At 33.2% G+C, this 24223-nt stretch overlaps 1 protein-coding gene across 1 annotated transcript; it reads left to right on the top strand.

The window, feature by feature from the left end:
• Positions 1 to 237: 237 nt before the first annotated feature.
• Positions 238 to 21056, top strand: LOC127737414 (vacuolar protein sorting-associated protein 4-like). Its single transcript, XM_052248066.1, has 10 exons — positions 238 to 303; positions 6977 to 7106; positions 7567 to 7720; positions 8690 to 8842; positions 11647 to 11800; positions 13084 to 13132; positions 15333 to 15559; positions 16453 to 16643; positions 17628 to 17704; positions 20754 to 21056. Exons 2-10 carry the CDS (start codon positions 7032 to 7034, stop codon positions 20877 to 20879), a joined length of 1206 nt encoding a protein of 401 aa, XP_052104026.1. The 5' UTR covers positions 238 to 303; positions 6977 to 7031; the 3' UTR covers positions 20880 to 21056.
• The last annotated feature ends 3167 nt before the right edge of the window (positions 21057 to 24223 follow it).

The following is a 24223-nucleotide window of genomic DNA, read 5'->3' as shown; positions in this document are numbered from 1 at the left end:
GCAGGGTGCCCGGGCCCCCTCTTTTGTGGGAAAAATTAGGTTGATTATTTAGGGAATCACTAAAGCATGACTAAGCGGACCCCCCTTATGAAAATTTCTGGATCCGCCACTGTTCGCGCAACCCCTCAGTCACAAGACATCCTGGCTACGAGTCTGTCTTTGGGAAAACCTTGTTTTGAATAAGAAGCGGAATTCGAGCGTTACCGATCATACTATCTGAATATTAGTTTTGAAGTTTCCGGTTAGTCCAAAGAGGTGTAGAGCAAATATTTATGGATCTAAGAGAGCAATCTCTGTTAGCTGGTAATATGTTTATTCTGCCATATCATAAACTGTTTCTCATCTATCCATTCAAGCCGTCGGTAGTTTTATAAGCAGGGAAGTGATCAGTCCTAAAAATGGGACCTCAGGTTCATGTTTTGTATCCAACGTATATCAAGTTGGGATTATATCTCCGAAATCACTAAATGGGGTATATCCCGTTTGCATTTGGATATAAAACACCAAGTGGGATATAGTTTTACTGTGCAAAAAAGAAAATTTTGGATTCTGACAAGGGAAAATATTGCAAATTGCAAATGATTACATAAAACATGTAAAAGGCAACAACTTTTGGTAAGCAACTTTTATTAAATACAACAAAAAGTTGCAACTATTGACCTAAATGAATGCACTTTTTGCTAAACTCAAAAATTAAGATATTTTGCACTGAATATTATATCCTTTTTGGGATAAAAACCCAAATGGGTTATTCATGTTGTGATCTGTTATTATGACCCATTTGGGAGATAATCCCCACCCGTTAAATTTAGAATTTGCTTTTTATATTGATGGAGAATATCCATCTAAAGATAAAGTTCCTAAAATTGGTTTCATATCTCCTCATTAAAATGTCAACAGTAAATTACCACAATGTACATGATGTATGTGACTATATGCCTCAACATTTCTATATGTTAAATATATATACATATCTGGGGTTTTGCTTTTTCTTTTGTGTTTATTTTTTCTCTATTCTATATTTTGTCATATATCATTAAGAATTAATAATAATCATTGTAATAAATTATTTGTAATTATACTGCTCTCTTAGGGCATCCTTGATTGACAATAAAAATATTGTATTGTATTGTATTGTATGTGATGTGTATTCAGTAAATACACTGATACTATACATACATTGTAGTAGCTATCATAATTGTGAACTGTATGCTTATAACTAACTGCTGCTTTTAATATTTGCTAGCTTGCATATCACTGATATACAATGACTAAAAGACTTCGCATAAAAATTTGAGAAGAGTAGAAAGTAGAGAGTAGATCTTATAGAATTTAGTATGATTAACTTTTTACTGTGCAATTATAGATCATTTTTTTAAAAATAGATATGCAGAAACTGGCTAACAATCATCTACTGATAAATTTATTATGTAGATCTTTTAGACTTATATTCCATGGCTTTTATATGTGAATGATGACTTTTAATAATTTTAATAAACCACTATCCAGTGACTCAGTAGATCAATCAGTGTTGATTGCTCTAAGATTTTATTTGAAAGCTTGACATTGCTTTTAATATGCAATATATATCACTGCAAATTTACGAGTGCTACATGAATATAATATGTATATTCCTGTAATTATATTTGTGCATGTTAAACTTTGACAGGGAAGGACTTTTATTCTACATTTAAATTTTAAAAGTTTTTGGAATAATTTGATGTGCATACATGTATGTTAATTTTAACTTGTTTTCGTAAAATGAAAACAGTCAGCTGTATGTGCTCAAACGTACATGAAGGAGGGATTTACGTACAGAAGAAGATGGCTAAACCCATTGGCCAAGGTCTTATTTGAAGTCGTTATTTCCAATTTAATCAATACATTTGAAATTATCACCACATAAATTACCATTTTGTATGAACGACATATTTATTTTTATAAGAAATCGGGAAATTTTGGATCTCTGTTAACTTAAAATTCTATGAATTTCAGGATTATTATGATAATTGCTTACATTTTGATTTTTTGGTAGTTATGAGTTATTTTCTTTCCATCCTGAAATCATGGCGGAAAATGCTATACAAAAATAGCCATACACGATATGATTTCGCCTTTCAATAAAACAGAAAATATTAAATAACAACCTGAAAACATCTATAGACAGTCACAGAAAATGCGAAATCATGTTATAAGACTATGCAGTGAAATGATAATTTGAGACGGTTGTTAGTTTTGAAAGAGGACGAAGTCCCTATCATTACTTTGAATGAGGCTGATGAGCTCCCCAAATTATAATAGTTGTGAATTTTATTTTTATTGTCTTAATACATGTTGTCATACTTTTAAGTCAGGCCATAAAAAAGAAATATGTTTGTTTGCCCTAACCCTACCTACCCAGAAAATAGCTGCCTACTCAAAATCTTTTATTGTCCTGATGTGAAAAGTTTTTTTTTTAATCAGATAGACATGAAGACTAAAAAACATCTGACACTTCAATTTCTCTTTGTTGAAAAAAAAAAAAGAAAATGCCTACCTACCTACCCACTGTCTCTACCTTTGGGTAGGGTTTGGGCAAACCAAAATATTTTTAAGTGTGGCCTAAACAGATATACAAATTTACAGGAAATCCTACCCTCTTTTTTTTTAATGTTTCTGGTGCAATCAGGTATGAATTTGCCTCGCCATATTCTTCTTTATGATGTTGTTGAAGGTTTTTTCAGGGTCACAGAACATAAAAATAAGAAGATGTGGTATGATTGCCAATAAGACAATTCTCCACCAGAGGCCAAATGACGTAGAAGTAAACAATTATAGGTCACTGTACCGCCTTCAACAATAAACAAAACCTAAACCGCATAATAAGCTATAAAAGGCCTGAAAATGAAATATGTAAAACAATTCAAACAAGAAAACTAACAGCCTGATTTATGTACAAAACAATAAAAGTAAAACAAATATGATATACGACAACAAGCGACAATCACTGAATTACAGATACCTGACTAGGGACAGGCACATACAGAATGTGGCGGGGTTAAACATATTTGCTGTCGCCAAACCCTCCCCCTAACCTGGGACAGTGGTGTAACAGTACAACACAAGAACAAACTATAAAAATTAATTTAAAAGGTCTTAACTCATCAGATCAATACAAAGCACACAAAAAAACTAACAAAAACACAAAAGACACAAAGTACAGATCTGACAGCTACCGAAAGCTAATTCAAAGCCAACAACAACTAATAAAAAAAAACATATATGATCTAAGATCTAATATCAATCAATACACATATACATGTATAGACCCAAAACGACCCTTCTTCCATTTATGCTCCCTCCAGGATCTTGTAAAATCAATACGGGGCAGATGTAACCTGTAAAAGAGGAAGAAGATCTTGTAAAATCAATACATGGCAGATGTAACCTGTAAAAGAGGAAGAAGCTGTATAAAATCAATACGGGGCAGGTGTAACCTGTAAAAGAGGAAGAAGATCTTATAAAATCAATACGAGGCAGATGTAACCTGTAAAAGAGGAAGAAGCTGTATAAAATCAATACGAGGCAGATGTAACCTGTAAAAGAGGAAGAAGCTGTATAAAATCAATACGAGGCAGATGTAACCTGTAAAAGAGGAAGAAGCTGTATAAAATCAATACGAGGCAGATGTAACCTGTAAACTAAAAGAGGAAGAACTGTATAAAATCAATACGAGGCAGATGTAACCTGTAAAAGAGGAAGAAGCTGTAAAACTAGTATATTCCCATAAAACTTTTTGGTAATCAAGAAAATAAAAACCATTTGTGTTTGAAAAATGAATATTGAAAAGCATTTTAAACTTTGTATCTGAAACTGTTAAAATTATCTCCCTTTGAAAGTTCTTCTGAGGCCATCATCATCATCATGTTAATGATTTAACTGACCATGAGGGAATATCTGATGACCACAGATATGTTCTAGTTGTCATAGTCTGACACAATCCTGTCCTCTTTTCCTTGATTGTGACATCACAGAATGAAACTTATCCTCAAATTTTTTCTTGCTATGAGAAATGATGAGCAACACCATGGGTTGCACATGTGGAGCAGGATATGCCTACCCTTCTGTGTACCTGATATCACATCCAGGTTTTTTTGCTCTATCTTTAGTCTGCTATATAGTTTTTTGTAGACTGTTGTTTGTCTTCTTTTTTTTTTTTTGCCATGGTATTGTAGATTTTTCTTCCACTTTTTTTGAATGTCCCCCTTAGTATTTTCTGTCTCTTTTTAAATATTTTTTGTTATAAATGGTTGGCACTCTGTTTTTAAGGTATTTCTCAGAATTTTCAAAAAATATGATACTCAAAAATAGTGAATTATAACCGATAAATAAAGATTTTTGATTACTTATTTTTGATCTTTTAAAGTTAGATTTGTGTGAGTAAATGAGGACTTTTTCCTTCAATAATGAGAAATATAAATTCTATGGAAAATTGCATTGTGCTCTGCAGCCAAGGTTTACATTTTGTATATATCTGCCATGGCCCATGTTAAGGACAAATTTGAAAATCAACTCTGATAAAAAAAGAGTTGTGACCCTTGAAAAATATGAATTCTATGGAAAATTGCCTTGTAATTACACTCCCAAGGGTCCCCTTCTTGTAAGACTTTTATGAAATTTATATCAAAGGTTTATATCAGCATTGTTTTAAATGGACATGTACAAGCCCCTTAAACTTTTTAGGAGGAATTATATCCCTTTGAAATTTATTTATTTCATATTAAAAATTGCATGGTAAGCACTCTCAGACCTACATTTCTTGTTGGAGATTTATGAGGTTTATATCAGTAAGATATTTCAAAAGTTTGAAAATCAGCTCCCAATAAACTATTTTTACAGGAGTAATGCCCCTTGGAAATTAAAATTACAGAAAATTGCATTGTCAACAAACTTCTACCTCATTTAGTCTCTGGTGGAGAGTTGTCTCATTGGCAATCATACTGTGCACATCTTCTTTTTTATATTGACACCTTAATTACCTGTAGGAATAATATTTATGAATAAATGTGAAAGAACAAAATAAGGAAATATATTTCCGTTTTTGACCTTGGACAGAATAAATATGTGCATCTGCAGGGGACATTGGAATGCTGTTCTTTTATTGCATTGTGTTATATATTATACAACACACATTTTCATGTCTTTTAATGTTTTTACTCTGAGAGGCCACAAAGCTAAATTGTGGAAATTTTATTTTATATTTTAACCCCAAAATTGTACCATAAATGTGAAAATGTATTAGTTTCTAAGCAAGCCATCATACATATATATCCAAGTTTACTATATGGATAAAGGAATTTAAGAAAATAAATGTTACTTTTACAACTCCTTGAAATATATTGCACTTATTGACCCATGTGAGACAAGTATCATTTGTCTTGTTATCAGAAGCTGCAGTATGGTGAGTTACCATGGTTACTGAACAATTATATTTGTTTATTGAATTTGTACAGTGTTTAATTCATTTATCACTTGTTTTGGAAGTTTGTTTTTTACAAATGTTCCTAGTTTTTGTTTGACCCTTTTTACAATATATAATTCTGTATTTTGAAATATTTTCACATCTATAACCTGAACCAATCATGCCTTGACCAAGACAATGTGTTATATGTATATACATGTACTTCTATTTAACACTGAATGTTAAGTTATTTTATTAGGTCCATTCACAGAAAAAGTACTTTTGATAGGTCAATGATGTTTTATACAGTGCTGTCTAATGATAATCATTTGCATTTTATTTCATGCAGAACATTGTTTTATTTACAAAAATGAACATGTGGAGATTTTAACACCATGAACTCTGAGGCCATTACGTGTATATTTTGAGGTTATTTCACCTTGAAATGCTGTAGGCCAGAGAACATGTTGATGTAAAGGGGAATGCAGGGTACTGAGATGTATTTAAACCTCTTTGGAATGGAAATAGATGAAAAAAAAAAACCATGGCTTATAAAATTAAAAACTTTATATTACATTCTATGTAAAGCAGCTGAATATTAGGCTCCTGCTCTTTATTATACCCAGGGGCCTTGGTGACCGAGTGGTCTAAGTAGTTCAACTACAGCAATCTCTAACCTGTCAACATTGTGGTTGTGAGTTCAAACCCCTCATGTTGCAGGTGCATTCAACTCAGATATTAATTGACTAGGATTGTAAGTTATTATGCCGAAGGTCATGATTCTCTCCAGCACTCTGACTTCTGCCACCAATAAAAACTTGCTATGATATAGCCAATTATGCTGTATTAAGGTGGCGTTTATCACCGACAATCAATCAATCAAGAGAGAGAGAGAGGAGAGGGGGATATGCATTAGTATCTTCACATTTTACTTTTATGTTAAATATAAAAATGAGCTCCCACAGTCATGTTTTAGTGACTGTAATTAGAGATACATGTAGATTTTGTAATTTTTTTTAAATGGATGAGAAGTAGTAACAATACCATTGTTATTCAGTATGCTATTTAGCATTTGTACATCTTATGATCTCTGATTTATCAAACTTCAGCAAATTGATACATTTTCTGACATAAATATGTACCCATAAAACACCTGATTTAGTTGTCAGACATATTATGTATGTCTTAATTTGGATTCAGAAATAACTTTTGAAGATCTTTGAACAAGGAATTATTTGAATCTGGAATAATTTTGAATTCTGGAAAATTGATAAGAAATGGATGATGAAAGCTAACCAAACTAAAGAGGGTTAGCCATACGTGCATGACAAAGGTCAATTTTACTTTCACTGATATTTCAGTATGATCTGACTAACCCCGTTAGCCATGCATGCATGGCTAACCCTCCTAAATTGGGTTAGTTTTCATCATCAATTTCAATTTTCCAGACTTTAAAATTATTCCAGTTTCAAATAATTCCTTGTTTTTGGTATATAATTCTTGTCTGGTAAATTTGTGTAGTATTTGTTATTTCAGTCTGGAGACAGTCCTGGCAGAGGGACAGAAACCAGCTAATGTAGATATATACTTGATGTGGATTAATATTGAAAGATGTAGACAAATTATACAGCAGTTACATGGTACAGAAAAAGACCAACTTTATTCAGTATGTTATTTTAAATGAATGAAATATAGACATATCCTTTATACCAGTAATCTTTGATCTTCAATATTTATTCCCATCTGTCACCAGTTTAAAGCTTAAAAGTACATTTTATTCTCAATTTCAGTCTTATCATATTTTACACTCATTTACTACTCAGCTATTTTTAGTCTAAACATATTTTGTTTGCTTAAATATGCAAAAGGGATGATACACAAGTTAAGCAAACTAAGTATAAAGTTTTCTCCCATAAATAATATGTATTATTATAATATTACAAGAGCATCAATGTAATACAATATATATCTAATTACAATAGGATTTAAAAATCATGATGTGAATGTTTGTACGCTGTATGCACATTATTATGATATATTTTACACAAAAAGAAAACTCTTTGATCTTTTGATAAAATAATTTTTGTATAAACGTCATATTTTTCAAAACATTCATTTAATTTTAGCATGTATTAGTAAATCTAGAACAGACATTGAATAACCATACAGACATTCTTCAAGCTAAAATCAAACAGCTGAATGGTAATGAAGCAACTGGTACAACCTCAACAATAGCAGATGGAGCTAAGAAAAGAAAGAAATCACCGGAAACAGTTTCAGGTTAAAACATAGATGACTTTGGTCTATCATTATTTCTAAACAACAAATATTGAGCTTTTTCACATTAGAATATAAATTATGAAGACTGACTACGAATATTTTAGCTTACTCCTATGATTAAATGCTTTCTTCTCCTTTGTTTTAAAGATAATTATATATATACTCTGAAATTCTAGAATTATACCAGTTTAAATCGCAGGGTGCTATTCAATTGGGATAGATAAATACACAGCCACAGTGTAATTACCTAACCTTTGTCTAAATTAAAAATTAAAAAATTATACCAGCTCTAATCTAACCTCTATTCATTAGGGATGTGTTAATACGCAGCCTCTGTTGTAATTACTTTACCTTCGTCAAATTTGAAATTCTAGTATTATACAAGGTCAAATCGGTCAATGCTGTTCATTAGGAATGTGTTTCTGTGCAGTCTCTGTTGTAATAGCTTGACTTTCATCACCTGTAAAGTTTTGGAATTGTGCCAGTTCATGTCCCACACTGCTGTTCTTCTTGGAAGTATGTCTATGTAGTCTCTGTTGTAAATACATAACCAAAGTCATTTTTGAAATTTTAGAATTATACAAGCGTTGTTCGGTTTTAATTGTATAACTGTAAAGATTGTTATGGTTAAATCAGAATAGATTGATATGATTCATTTTACATCATCATAATCATACTGATGAAGGATATCTGTTATCTGAAATATTTATAGATACTTATATTTGAATTTTTTTTTTATTCTTTTCTTAATATTGGTGTTGTTTTGTATACTTTTTAGGCGTATATATACATAAACTTGGTAGACTGTATTTTTCCCTAACTTTGTTAGTGTGGAGAAAACAGTAGATGCTACCTTTTCTGTAAAACATTCAAATAAATGCTACCTTGTTAATACCTATTATATGGGCCAAATTGCAACCATATGTATTACAACATTACCAATTGAGACTAGCACTCACTTTTTTGTAGATGGTGAAAGGAGCCAAAGAAGAAGTGCCATTGAGGAAACTATAATAGGAAAGGGTGGATTGATGTTCGATGACATTGCAGGCTTAAAAGATGCCAAACAAGCACTGAGGGAGGCAATTATCATGCCATTACACTACCCCCATTTGTTTACAGGTAAGGTTAGACTAACAATATAAAAAAGAAGATGTGGTATGATTGCCAATGAGACAACTCTCCACAAGAGACCAAATGACACAGAAATTAACAACTATAGGTCACCAAACGCCCTTCAACAATGAGCAAAGCCCATACCGCACAGTCAGCTATAAAAAGCCCCGAAATGACAATGTAAAACAATTCAAACGAGAAAACTAACGGCCTAATTTTATATGTACAAAAAATGAACGAAAAACAAATATGTAACACATAAACAAACGACAACCACTGAATTACAGGCTCCTGACTTGGGACAGGCACATACATACAGAAGCCCATATATAGACAATTATCTGATATCATGCCATCACCTTACCTTCATTTGTTTACATGTGAGGTTTGGTAAATAAGCCTTGAAGGAGAAATACCACTATGGTTTTCTCCTATTGGTCTTTGTATTAAATTTGCACTTTTCAAAAAATTGTGCAGAATTTATCTTTGTTTCAAATAAAGAAATACTTGGCATGAGTAAAGTTGTATCCTGTCCAGTACTACAGAAAAAATTTCACATACATTGCATATAAGCTAATAACCATCACTGAAAGTTAACCAATCAAATTTTAACCCCCTTTTTCCCTGCTTACAAGCTATAGTAACCATGTAACCTCAAGTTTCCAAAATGTTTTATAGAAACACCAAATAAAAAAAAAAATGGTGCTTTAAAACACCCAAGTTATATGTTTATGACTCAGAATATTTTTCTGCAATGAAATGCCAGGGTTAATTTCATACAATTGTCAAATTCAAGGGAATATTTTTTTCTACCCATTTTCTGCCAGATGTGACATACTATGATTTGGCTGAAGGAGGCAATTCTCATACCATTACAGTACCCCCATTTGTTTACATGTATGATAAGGAAAACAAGCCCTGAGTGAGGTAATTATCATGCCATTACACTACCCCCATTTGTTTATATGTATGATAAGGTAAACACTCCCTGAGTGAGGCAATTATCATGCCATTACACTACCCCCATTTGTTTACATGTATGATAAGGTAAACACTCCCTGAATGAGGCAATTATCATGCCATTACACTAACCCCAATTCTTAACAAGCAAAATTAGGTAAGCAAGCCCTAAGGGAGGCAATTATCTAACATTACATTATCCCCATTTGTTTACAGATGAAGTTAGGTAAGCAGGCCCTAAGGGAGGCAATTATTGTGCCATTACATTGTCCCCACTTGTTTACAGGTAAGGTTAGGTAAGCAGACCCTAAGGGAGGCAATTATCATGCCATTACATTATCCCCATTTGTTTACAAAAAAGGTTAGGTAAGCAGGCCCTAAGGAAGGCAATTATGCCATTACATTATTTTTTACTGGTAAGGTTGGATCCTGAGGGAGGCAGTTATCATGTCCTTACATTAGCCTCATTTGTTTACAGGTAAGGTTGGATCCTAAGGGGGGCAGTTACCATGTCATTACATCACCCTCATTTGTTTAAAGGTAAGGTTGGATCCTGAGGGGGGGAAGTTACCATGTCATTACATAACCATCATTTGTTTACAGGTAAGGTTGGATTCTAAGGGGTCGGGGCAGTTACCATGTCCTTACATTAGCCTCATTTGTTTACAGGTAAGGTTGGATCCTAAGGGGGGCAGTTACCATGTCATTACATCACCCTCATTTGTTTAAAGGTAAGGTTGGATCCTGAGGGGAGGAAGTTACCATGTCATTACATAACCATCATTTGTTTACAGGTAAGGTTGGATTCTAAGGGGTCGGGGCAGTTACCATGTCCTTACATTAGCCTCATTTGTTTACAGGTAAGGTTGGATCCTAAGGGGGGCAGTTACCATGTCATTACATTACCCTCATTTGTTTACAGGTAAGGTTGGATTCTAAAGGGGGGAGGGGCAGTTACCATGTCATTACATTAGCCTCATTTGTTTACAGGTAAGGTTGGATCCTGAGGGAGGCAATTACCATGTCCTTACATTAGCCTCATTTGTTTACAGGTAAGATAAGCTAAACCTGAGGGAGGCAATTACCATGTCCTTACATTACCCTAGTTTGTTTACAGGTAAGGTTGGATCCCGAGGGAGGCAGTTACCATGTCATTACATTACCCTCATTTGTTTACAGGTAAGGTTAGGTCCTGAGGGAGCAATTACCATGTCCTTACATTAGCCTCATTTGTTTACAGGTAAGATAAGTTAAACCTGAGGGAGGCAATTACCATGTCCTTCATTACCCTCATTTGTTTACAGGTAAGGTTGGATTCTGAGGGAGGCAGTTACCATGTCATTACTTTACCCTCATTTGTTTACAGGTAAGGTTAGGTCCTGAGGGAGGCAATTACCATGTCATTACATTACTCTCATTTGTTTACAGGAAAGGTTGGGTCCTGAGGGAGGCAATTACCATGTCATTACATTACCCTCATTTGTTTACAGGTAAGGTTGGGTGCTGGTGGAGGCAATTATTAGTCCTTACATTAGCCTCATTTGTTTACAGGTAAGGTTGGGTCCTTAGGGAGGCAATTACCATGTCCTTACATTAGCCTAATTTGTTTACAGGTAAGATAAGCTAAACCTGAGGGAGGCAATTACCATGTCCTTACATTAGCCTCATTTGTTTAAAGGTAAGATAAGCTATGTCATTTCATTAACCTGAGGGAAGTAATTATCAATTCCTTGAAAAGATTCATTGATTAATTATTGTTTTATGCTTATGGTACTATATGGAACCACTGATACTAGAAGGTCTTACCTTGCTTGATTTCTTTTTTATTTATGAATCTAATTATGTTTTAGGTGGAATAAAACCTTGGAAAAGGATATTACTTTATGGACCTCCAGGTACAGGGAAGTCTAGACTAGCCCAGGCCATCTCATCAGAAATTAATTCAACATTCTATTGTGTGTCCAGTTCTGATCTTGTGTCAAGCTGGGTAGGAGAGAGTGAAAAGTAAGCTTTACACAATTTATGTATGTTAGCATGATGAATCTATCTTAGGAACAATATCATGTAGACAATACAAACATTAGTAAACTTTCTTTAATGTTTGATAAAACACAGACTTATTACACACATGCATCAGCATATCTAGAAATAAAAAAATATGCGCAGACTGTATTAAATTAAATTGGAATTTAAGTACACTTCAAAATAGAATCTTAGGCAAATGGAAAAGGTTAACCCACCTCTCCAAAAAATGCCATTTTTCTCAGATTTCAATTTCCAAAGTTTGATTTTTGTCATAAATTGATGGACAATGTCTTATGGGTAATTTTGAACTCAAACAAATCCAACAATTAGAAATGAATGAAAACATTTGGAACAAATAAAAAGAATTTGGATGAACTTTTTGCTGTAATGTTACAGTTCCATATGATAAGCTTTACCTTTTGAATCACCTTCATTGAAAAAGAAATTGCAGAATGCTAGACATAAGTATGCTAATCTGGCTGCTTCAACTTTTTGTATAAAGCTTTATGTTGACCTGGATGCTTCATACTTTGTATACAGATGCCTTATGTTATGAAGATTCAATTTGTCATATGTCCATTGACCTTGGCCTCATTTTCATGGTTCAGCTACTGCTTAAAAAGCCTACAGTGTTTTTGTCACTTATTATTAGTAATAGAATAATTATATTTGGTTTATGGGATCCTTGCAATGTCTACATTTCCGTCAGACAGGTTTCACCTGACCTTGACCTCATTTCCTGAATCAGTGATCGATATTAAGTTTTTGTGGTTTGGTCTGTTTCTTGTATACTATAAGTAGCAGGTCAACTATATATGATTTATGGAATGATTGTAAGGGGTAAATGTCTGTCTGAAAGGTTCATCTGACCTTGACCTCATTTTCATAGTTCATTAGTCAACGTTTAGTTTTTGTGATAAAGTCTGTTTTTCAAATACATTGTACTATAAGCAATAGGTTAACTTTAATTGGTGTATTGAAGAATCGAAAGGTATACATGTCTGTCTAGCAGGGTTCATCTGACCTTGACCTCATTTTCATGAATCATTGATAACTATAAGTTGATGTGTTACTTGTAGTAAGACAATTTAGAGAGTGTACTTTTGTTGAAAATTTCAATTAAAAAAAGGATCATCCACATCCATCAAATTGTATTATGTAGTATTAGTTTGTTATTAAAATGCTAACAGATTGAACCATGAAAGACCACAGGTATAATGAAAACTCAATAAAAAATTTAATTTTTTTATGGTGTTTTACAGGTTGATAAAGGAATTATTTAATCATGCTACAAATCAAGAAGGTAGATCGGTAAGTAAGGCAAAATTAGATGCTGGATTAGTAAGTAAAGCTAGATGGTAAATCGTTAAGTAAGGCTAGATGGTAGATTGCTAAGTAAGTAAGGCTAGATGGTAGATTGCTAAGTAAGCGCAAAATTAGATGCTGGATTAGTAAGTAAAGCTAGATGGTAGATCGTTAAGTAAGGCTAGATGGTAGATTGCTAAGTAAGTAAGGCTAGATGGTAGATTGCTAAGTAAGTAAGGCTAGATGGTAGATTGCTAAGTAAGGCAAAATTAGATGCTGGATTAGTAAGTAAAGCTAGATGGTAGATCGTTAAGTAAGGCTAGATGGTAGATCGCTAAGTAAGTAAGGCTAGATGGTAGATCGCTAAGTAAAGCTAGATGGTTGATTGCTAAGTAAGTAAGGCTAGATGGTAGATCATTAAGTACGACTAGATGGTAGATAGTTAAGTCAGGCTAGATGGTAGATCGCTAAGTAAGTAAGGCTAGATGATAGATTGCTAAATAAGGCTAGATGGTAGATCGCTAAGTAAGTAAGGCTAGGTGGTAGATCGCTAAGTTAAGCTAGATGGTAGATCTCTTAGAAAGGCAAGGTCAGATGGTAGAATTGTAAGAAAGGCAAGGTTTGTTGTAAATCAGTAAGTAAGGCAAGGGAAGATGGAAGATCAGTAAGAAAGGCAAGGTTAGTTGTAGATCAGTAAGTAAGGCAAGGTTAGGTGGTATATTGGTATAAGTAAGGCAAGGTTAGATGGAAAAATTGTATTAATTTGAATGAAAAAAATCATACTTGAATTTATAAAACAAAATTTTAGACACATGAAGGTGTAAAAAAAAAAACAACCAAAAAATCTTTTGAAAGTGTCGTATGCATTTGGAGAAGTAAAGGTATAAACACATCTTGTGTAAGAGATTTGGAAATGAAATTTTCTTTTGATATAAATAAGAAGATGTGGTATGAGTGTCAATGAGACAACTATCCATCCAAGTTACGATGTGTAAAAAGTAAACAATTATAGGTCAAAGTACGGCCTTCAACACGGAGCCTTGGCTCACACTGAACAGCAAATAAAGGGCCCCAAAAAAACAATTCCAACAGGAAAACCAACAGTCTAATCTATATAAAAAAAATGAGAAACGAGAAACACTTATGAACCACACCAACAAACGACAACCACTGAACAACAGGCTCCTGACTTAGGACAGGTGCATAAAAATGCAGCGAGTTTAAATGTTTTAACAGGCATAAGGACCATTGTGTCACTGAACACAGGCACTTGTCTCTGAATTCATTTTTCTCATTTAAATACCTTTAAGTTTATATAACATGAATAAATGTTTAAAGGTAAACAAATATTTCGAAGACAAGTGCCTATGTCACTTAATGTCTTTTTTGAGTGATTGTATATCTAAACATTAGTCATTGGTCAGATTATGGTTAAAAAAAACACACAAAAAATTAAAGACAATTGAATCTAGAATGCTTAGATGAGAAAAAAAACCCGCTTTTGTTGCAATTGTAATTCTGGTTACTGAAGAAAATAATATGAAAAATGTGTCATGAAACAACCAATATGTGGAGATAACTCTGTAACTTACATCCAATTTCATTCACCAGAAAATAATGTCATGTTAATAGCTATATATATAGGCATACAAAAAAGAAAAACTTACCATTTCTTATATAAGGCAGTTCTACGCCAAACAAAGCATGCATAATTTAGATGTATATATTGTTTCTAACAACAACTAAAATAATTTGTGACAATATGATTCGTCACATGACATTTCAAGTTTCAAATAAAAAATGGCAAACACTCAAAATTTTGAATTATGCTCCAATTATGATACATTTATAATACTGAAAATAGAATCTATTGAACCTATGTTTCAAAGTAGTGTCTAAACTGTTGTATAATTTTGAAGGTTTAATACAGGTAGTGAGAATGTCTAACTGTTGTTTAATGCTGAAGGTTTAATTCAGGTCTATAATATATTTTACTAGTTAGTGAAATTAATTTTGAGAACTCTGCAGTATATAGATTAGTCTGAACTGTTATAAAAGGCCTATTGTTGAAATTCCTAAAATTCAAATTTGGTTTGAGATTTAAATTATATATTTGTTGGAAATCAATACCTGACTTCCAGTTATTGGTCAGTTAGTTTCCGTGTCACCATATGCCATGCTGACTTTTTGTTTATTGTTTTGATAGGTTATTTTCATTGATGAAATAGACAGTATTTGTCGACAGAGAAATTCAAGAGAGGAAGAACACACAAGACGTGTTAAGACAGAACTGTTGAAACAGATGGAAGGAGCAGACAACTCAGATTCGGCAGATAAAATATTCTTGTTATGTGCAACAAACTGTCCATGGGAGCTGGACACTGCCTTCCTTAGGAGATTCCAAAAACGAATATATATTCCACTTCCAGGGAAGTAAGAAATTCTATTTCATCCATTGGTTGGCCCTTTTAAACATCACTGGGCTAGGTCATTGAAAATAACTGTGTCTAGCAATGACTGAAAAGACATTCTGACTGAGATATAACTGTTTCTCCAAACCTCCTGCATGATACAGCATGCACATGTTTTTCTTTCAATATTTGACTTCAATCTCTCATTTCCCCAACAATATTTTTACAAACTTGCAGCTTTAAGTAATGATAAGAAAGGATATGGTGTATCAATATATGACACAAAATCATTCTACACACAATGACATAAAAAAACCAACAGTGCTTTTTTGCTGTTCTTAATCTTAAAGTCATAGTGAGGCTTCAACATTGAGCAAAATCTCTTACTCCACTGCATTTTCAAGACAGTCCCTAGTACCAGGTTAGGCAGAATTCTTTGTAATCAATCACAATACTTCTGTACATTGAAAAAGACCACTGTGGGGTAATATCAATAAATTATTTCTGGCAAAGAAGTTGTAACAAAACTTTCATAAATGTCCGACAAACACATTGTAAAATAAGAAAACAATACAAATATTTAGACAACCATGGGGCACATTGAGATATATGTGTTATAACTTTGCAGGAAATTGTGTATGAATAGGACAAATGATTTAGTTGCACCACATAAATTTTCTATAAACAAACTGACTGATAGAGAGAAGTTGTCTCAAGAATAAATACACTGCAACTGTTAATTTTTTTAAAATATGAATTTCACATTTCCCAGAGGTTGTGACTGGAAAAAAGACACAAAATTTTCAAAATCACATTATTCCACGATATTGAGGATTTGTGCGGTAAGAAACTTGTTGTTAGACATGAAATTCATGATTTTTTTTACATGTAATTAGGTCTATGTTTCATTTTCAGAGAGGCCAGAAAAGTCCTGATGAAAATTCACACTAGAGACAATAAGATAGACCTGACTGATACTGAATGGGACCAGTTGTGTGAAAGGACTGAAGGGTATTCTGGCAGTGATATAGCCAATATGATGTTAGAGGCTTTGTTTGGTCCAATTAGGGATCTCCAGGTATCTACTCACTGGAAACAGAGACAAGGTTGGTTCTGTGCATCACAGATATGTACATGTATTCTTATAGATGATAAAGAGAAGTTCTTACCAATCAGAGATCATGGGAAAATAATTATAGGAAAAACGTATGTTATGACAAGACAAAGAGAAAGTATGCTATGATGACCAATTAGCAATCTCCTTTTGCTCATTTGAAATAGATATAACAATGTATAGAAAATAATAGAAAATAATAACATTAATAAACAATACTCTTCTGAGTGACATTAATATCTTTAGTTGTAAGCAAAAGCCTTTACTCCACAAGGGAAGCTATGCATTTGACAGTTTTATATTTTTCATCACCTTGAAGTATGAATAGCAGATATAATGTTATTGATTAAGTTCCTTTTGTTTGTACTGGTATATGTATAGAAGAATCTTTTCCATTTCAGCTAATTATGAAATAATTTAGATTTTAAGATTACTCTACGATCTTTGATAACATTTAGTTGTTTTTTATAATTAGGGCTCCGCCTAATGGCGGGTCGCCTTCTAGTGATCAGTCTTTCCGTCCATCCGTCTGTCCTTCCGTCTGTCCGTCCTTCTGTCCTTCCGTCTGTCCGTCTGTCTGTAACAAATTGTGTCCGCTCTATATCTAGAGAACCGTTATGATTTCATACTTTATACTTGACATGTATATTAACCAACACCAGAGGGTGTGTTATAATGTTTGTACAACTTCCTAAGTTAAAGGCCAAGGTCAAAAATTTTGGTTTCAGATGACAACCCCATGTCCTATGGTAAAGATACAAATTTTTTACCACACGTTATTCACAGCGGGGCCCACAGAGATAGCTCCCATCTCAATGATGTCTAGTCAAAATCAATATTGCTTCTTGAAAGATTCTTTTTTCTTGCAACATACTTATCTTAATAAAAGTGTCCTTAAAAAATGACACATAGCTCAGAATTATGCAGATTCGTATGACATAAATGATTATAGATATTATATTTTGTTATTATGCAGATGGGAAGTTTATGCCTTGTAATCCAGATGAAGATTTCTCGATAGAGGCTACAATGAATTCATTTCCACCAGAAAAGGTGAGGACATATTTCTAAGTAGCTTTTATAAACACTTTTTGTGCCCCAATTTACACATGCCTGTGTTGATGAGTTTTACCTGACCCTTCTGCATGTGTACAGGTAATACCAAATTTAAGCCTTTTTATGTGCTATCAGTAATTACTCACTTACTGTTGACCAGAGGACAAATGTCAGCTATTGCCAACAATAATGGCATAACCCATCTATAGTAAACTTTTAAAAAAATCTTTTATGTGCAATAAGAAAAACCTGATCTGAATCTTTCTTATTCACATCCTCCTCCTTTGGTCTTTTAGGGAAGAGTCGTCCATTTGCCAACCATACCACCTCCTTATTTTTATACGAACGCAAAAATTAAAAATTTTCGGTCGTATATTGGTATGACATTGTCGTCGTTGTCGTCGTCGTTGTCGTCGTCGTCTGGCGTCGTCTGAAGACACATTTGTTTTCGCACTCTAACTTTAGTTTAAGTAAATGGATCTCCATGAAATTTTACCATAAGGTTCAATACCACGAAAGGAAGGTTGGGATTGATTTTGGGGGTTATGGTACCAACAGTTAAGGAATTAGGGGCCAAAAAGGGGCCAAAAATAAGCATTTTTGTAACTTCCAGACATTAACTTGTGTGTAAGTGTATGGATCTCTCTGACATTGTACCACAAGGTTCCATATCACAAAGGGAAGGCTGTAATTGATTTTGGGGGTAATTGCCTGAAAATTTTAGGAATTAGGGGCCAAAAAAGGGGCAAAAAACAAGCATTTTTCTAGTTTTATGACAAAAACTTGTGTGTAAGTGTTTGGATATTTCTGAAATTGTACTACAAGGTTCCATATCACAATGGAAAAGCTGGAATTGAGTTTGGGAGTAATTGCCCCAAACGTTTAGGAATTGGGGGCCAAAAAGGTGCCAAAAATAAGCATTTTTCTAGTTTTCAGACAATAACTTGTGTTCAAGTGTATGGATCTCTCTGAAATTGTACTGCAAGGTACCATACCACAAAGGGAAGGCTGGGATTGAGTTTGGGGGTGATGAATCATAAGGGGGTTCAAAAAATTTGGGGGGTGGTGGGGGTTTTCTTTTTTCATTTTTTTTTTCTTTTAAAATTTTCCATTTTAAGTTGGTTATTTCTGATTTATATTTAAAAGCAAATAATAATGATATGGTAGGAGATACACACCAAACAGGATGTGTAAATTATTATATAATAAGTATTGTGCAATAGCAAGAAATTTTCAATTGCACAGTATTGCACAATAGCAAGAAATCTTTAATTGCACAGTATTGCACAATAGCAAGAAATCTTCAATTGCACAGTATTGCGCAGTAGCAAGAAATATCCAATAGCACAATATTGCACAATAGCAAGAAATTGTCAATTGTACAGTATTGCGCAATAGCAAGAAATATTCAATTGCACAGTATTGTGCAAAAGAAGATACTTCGTATAAATTGCTTATTTCTTGATCAATTTCAATGGGGTTTTATTCTTGAATTCTTGGGGTTCTTTAATATGCTGAATCTAACCGTGTGTTAAGTTTTTGGATTTTGGGCCCCGTTTTTAAATTGGTCCACATTGAGGTCCAAAGGGTCCAAAATTTAACTTTGTTTGATTTCATCAAAAATTGAATTATTGAGGTTCTTTGATATGCCGAATCTAACGTGTATTTAGATTCTTAATTTTTGGTTCCGTTTTCAAATTGGTCTACATAAAGGTCCAAAGGGTCCAAAATTAAACTAAGTTTGATTTTAACAAAAATTGAATTTTTAGGGTTCTTTGATATGCTGAATCTAAACATGTATTTAGATTTTTGATTATGGGCCCAGTTTTCAAGTTGGTCCAAATCGGGGTCCAAAATTAAACTTTGTTTGATTTCAACAAAAATTGAATATATGGGGTTCTTTGATATGCTGAATCTAACCATGTATTTATATTTTTGATTTTTGGGCCCCGTTATCAACTTTGTCCACATTGAGATCAAAAGGGTCCAAAATTAAACTTTGTTTGATTTCATCAAAAATTGAATTCTTGGGGTTCTTTGAGATGCTGAATCTAACCATGTATTTAGATTTTGGATATTAGACCATAATAGGTGAATGTCCAATTTAAAATTTTTAAGTTCTTAGACCACATTTATTCTGTGTCAGAAACCTATGCTGTGTCAAATATTTAATCACAGTCCAAATTCAGAGCTGTATCAAGCTTGAATGTTGTGTCCATACTTGCCCCAACTGTTCAGGGTTCAACCTCTGCGGTCGTATCAAGCTGCGCCCTGCGGAGCATTTTATTATATTTATAGTGTTATGGTTATAATTTATATCTGCTGTTGATTTCCATTTGTTTACTATTCAACACGGCTGTTATTACTATAAAAAGAATATAAAGGTTAAAGTTGAAATGATCAGTTGTCCTGTATTTATTGAGCCAATATAGGCATCAGATATGGGAATGGGGAAGTAGTCCTTTAATGTGCCCCTTGAGAATTTGTTTAGATATCATAATCCCATTGTTCTTCCACTACCAATATGGCTGATGCCATTGAGTACAATTTTTGATATATGCTGGATTAATATAAGAATTAAATATTTTATACCTAATTTAATAAAAATACACACGAAAAAAAAGTCTGAATAATGAAGTATTATTGTATGTTTGTTACAAGCAAAATACCAATACTTAATAACTTGTTGACATTCATAGTATTACCATTGATACAAGCTTAAAGATCAGATTATCTTTACTTTGTATTAAAAATCTAGCTGCCTATTGGATAGATGTTTTGCATTTGTGGAAATTTTGCATATTCTTCTAAATGAGCACTTCACTTACTACAGTTTCCTAAAAAGTATATAGTATTTTAGGTAACTTCTGACTTGTTTGTCATATTTTATAGATAACTGTCTATTGTTGAAGACAATAAATTGACCTTCAGATGTCTTTTAGGATTTTTTGTGTTGTTGGGTTGTTGTCTTACTTATATATACCATACATCTCTTTTTTATATATAATAGATTGCTATTAAAACATGGTATTGTATTATATTGAAGGTAATTCCTAGAAATGTAGCAATACAAGACTTTGAGAAGTCTGTACAGAGCCATGGTCGAACTGTTACTGATATGGAACTCAAAAAGTTTGATGACTTTACAACATCATTCGGAGAAAGTGGTTAATCTGATCATCTCAAAATGAAAAATACGACTTTCTTGATACAACTTAGGAAAACAGAATTTATGAATTGACATGATTTTTTTCTGTGCAATTAGGCAAAGAATTAGTTCAGTGCCAATTATTTTATTGTTGAAAATTTGTGACTGACATATAGATAGATTAAATTTGTTGGATTCAAATATGTTTTATTTTAATTTGTCAGAGACTAAGGCTAGATTGTATAAGGAATATATAGTGCTGTATGATAATAAATTAGGTTTTTGTCAAGCCTGCGACTTTTGTCGCAGAAAGCTCGACATAGGGATAGTGATCCGGCGGCGGCGGCATTAGCTTACTTCTTAAAAGCTTTATATTTTAGAAGCTAGTAGACCTGGATGCTTCATACCGTAGAAAGGCTTGTATAGTCCGCGGTTTTTTTCTCCAAAATTGGACCTTCCAGACGGGGTGCGGACTATAGAGTACAATAAGCAAGAAATAAGAGAAAAATTTCAATTTCGCGGTCGAGGTGGTTTGTTTACGTTCCGCCATCTTTGTTATTTCTATTGTAGAGGGCGCTCTTATCATTTTTCAAACTAATAATTTTAACTCATCCATATTAATAAGTTATTTCTATTCAATATCAAATTAATACTGATAAATATAAAAACTAAACCTTTCATTACAAATTTCTCGTTTCTTTTCAATGCATTGGTTGAAATAAACTGGTATCTGCTCGATTGAAACGATACAAACATAGTGAAAAAGACAACCGTAAACCAGCTTAGAATTTGTAAACTACAAAACGAAATCGGTTATTGTTCGTTCCGTTTTGGTGTTTCATACTGACTAATATGGTTTGTATTAGCTTAAGACCCTTCAAACATTAATGTGATAGATATATTAAAGACTGTTTTACAAAAGGATGGAACTGTTTTGCTTTCAAAGTCGTATTATAGTGATATCTGTTATGTACGGATTTCGACTCTCACCGGTTTATTTCTTCTTTTACACGTGCTTTTTAAACTTCCTGTTTAAACATACACAAGTTTCTAAATTGTTTTTTAAGTGAATTAAACTTATTTTAACAATCATGAAGCGTTCTAGAATCATTAACAAGCAGTTTCAGCTTCTGTTTGATGATGGAAAACAGGTTTTTCCAAGAAAATACCGCAAACGACCGCACAGGATTTGAAATTACCGGAGTTTCATTAGACCTTTTCTAACAGTTACAAAAAGTTTTTTTTCCTAAAATATCGTGGGGAGAAGGGGGTGCGGACTATGTACCACTGCGAACTATACAAGCCTTTCTACGGTACTTGGTATATAGATGCCTTATGTTACGAAGTTTTTGTCTGTCATATGTCCATTGTCCTTGACCTCATTTTCATGGTTCAGTGACTACTTGAAAAAAAAGTCAACATTTTTTGTAATGTTAATTTCTTTCTTATTATGAGTAATAGGATAACTATATTTAGTATGTGCGTACCTTGCAAGGTCCTCATGCCCGTCAGACAATTTTCATTTGACCTCGACCTCAATTCATGGATCAGTGAACAAGGTTAAGTTTTCGTGGTCAAGTCCATATATCAGATACTATAAGCAGTAGGTCTACTATATTCGGTATATGGAATGATTGGAAGGTGTACATGCCTGCTTACCCTTCCGGAGCACCTGAAATCACCCCCAGTTTTTGGTGGGGTTCGTGTTGCTTAGTCTTTAGTTTTCTATGTTGTGTCATCTGTACTATTATTTGTCTGTTTGTCTTTTTATTTTTGGCCATGGCGTTGTCAGTTTGTTTTCAATCTATGAGTTTGACTGTCCCTCTGGTATCTTTCGTCCCTCTCTTGTCCAACTGGTAGGTGTCATCTGACCTTGACCTCATTTTCATGGTTCAGTGGTCAAAGTTTAGTTTTTGAGTTTTTGTCTTTTTTTTCTAATACTATATGCAATAGGTCAACTATATTTGGTGTATGGAAATATTTTATGATGTACATGTCAGTCTCGCAGGTTTTATTTGACCTTGACCTCATTTTCATGGTTCATTGGTCAATGTTAAATTTTAAAAATATTTGTTTTCCATTTTTCTGTATTTGATAAATGGACTATTTTGTTTTTTTTTTTGTGAACATTTTCATACAGTTTGGGGTTCAAGTTTTTTATACATCAATAACTTTGTCAAACATTCTGTTGGTCATGGATTTTTATGAAACTTTGACAGAAGCTTCTTATGGGTAGCAGATGAAGCAAAATTTTGAAAATATTTGTTTGCCCCTCTTCCTGCCTCTGGTAGTGGGGGAGGGGGCATTATATTTTCTTGTCTGTGTGTATCTTTATCTTTGTTAATCTGTTAGTTTGTCCATATTGTATCGGGTTATTATTTTTGGTTACAGCAGTTTATCATACTTAGTACACAAGTTCACTATGATGTGAACCTTTTAAATTATGTCAAACTAAGATTTTGATCCTGATTTCATGGTTCAGTGAACATTGACATATGACTGTGCAAGTTTCATGATTTTCTGTGAACTGTTACCTTGTGAACTAGCACATTAAAAACACAGCTGAGCATGTCGGTCTAGTACAAGGCAGGGTTCATATTTATTTCACATTAACAAGTACTTGTCATGAAATGCATTTAGTATACATATGCCACTAATAGTTCAATACCAATCAATCATCATCTGGCAAAATTACATATTTCCTAAAAATGTGGTTCTAGAGAAGTTCAACAGACAAATCTTGTACTCGATATGGCAAATTTACCCCCAAAAGTTTAAAGTAGTAATTTTGTGAAAAATTTAAGAAGATCAAATCATGTCCACATGAATATCTGCAGTATTTACAACTATTTAACAAAATAAAAATGTTCTACCCATTCAAGATGTAAGATAATTTAAACAGAAAAAAAACTGTACCTAATATAAGAGATTCCCAAAATTGACTAAGTTCAACAAACAAGTAATTTTGTGAAAAATTAAAGAAAGTAAAAATTTTCTCCACAGGCCTTTATGAGCATATGTACAAATGTTCTACCATGCAAATATTTAGTATATGCACAACTGTTCTAACATACACATCTTTAGTACATGTACAACTTGTCTAACATACACATACAACTGTTCTAACATGTACACATCTTTAATACATGTACAACTTGTCTAACATACACATACAACTGATCTAACATGTACACATCTTAAGTACATGTAAAACTGTTCTACATTTTAAACAATAAGTTTGACAGACAAATCATATATTCTACATGTGGATAGGAGGACCAACAGGGGTAAATTAATATATAGAAACATACTTTACTTTTTGCCATTGTGTTGTTTTTCTTCACCTTATAATTTTTTATTGTCTCCTT

The sequence above is a fragment of the Mytilus californianus genome, unplaced genomic scaffold (genome assembly GCF_021869535.1).
Source record: "Mytilus californianus isolate M0D057914Y unplaced genomic scaffold, xbMytCali1.0.p SCAF_4, whole genome shotgun sequence".
Taxonomy (NCBI): Eukaryota; Metazoa; Mollusca; class Bivalvia; order Mytilida; family Mytilidae; genus Mytilus; species Mytilus californianus.
This window is presented reverse-complemented; position numbering and strand designations above follow the sequence as displayed.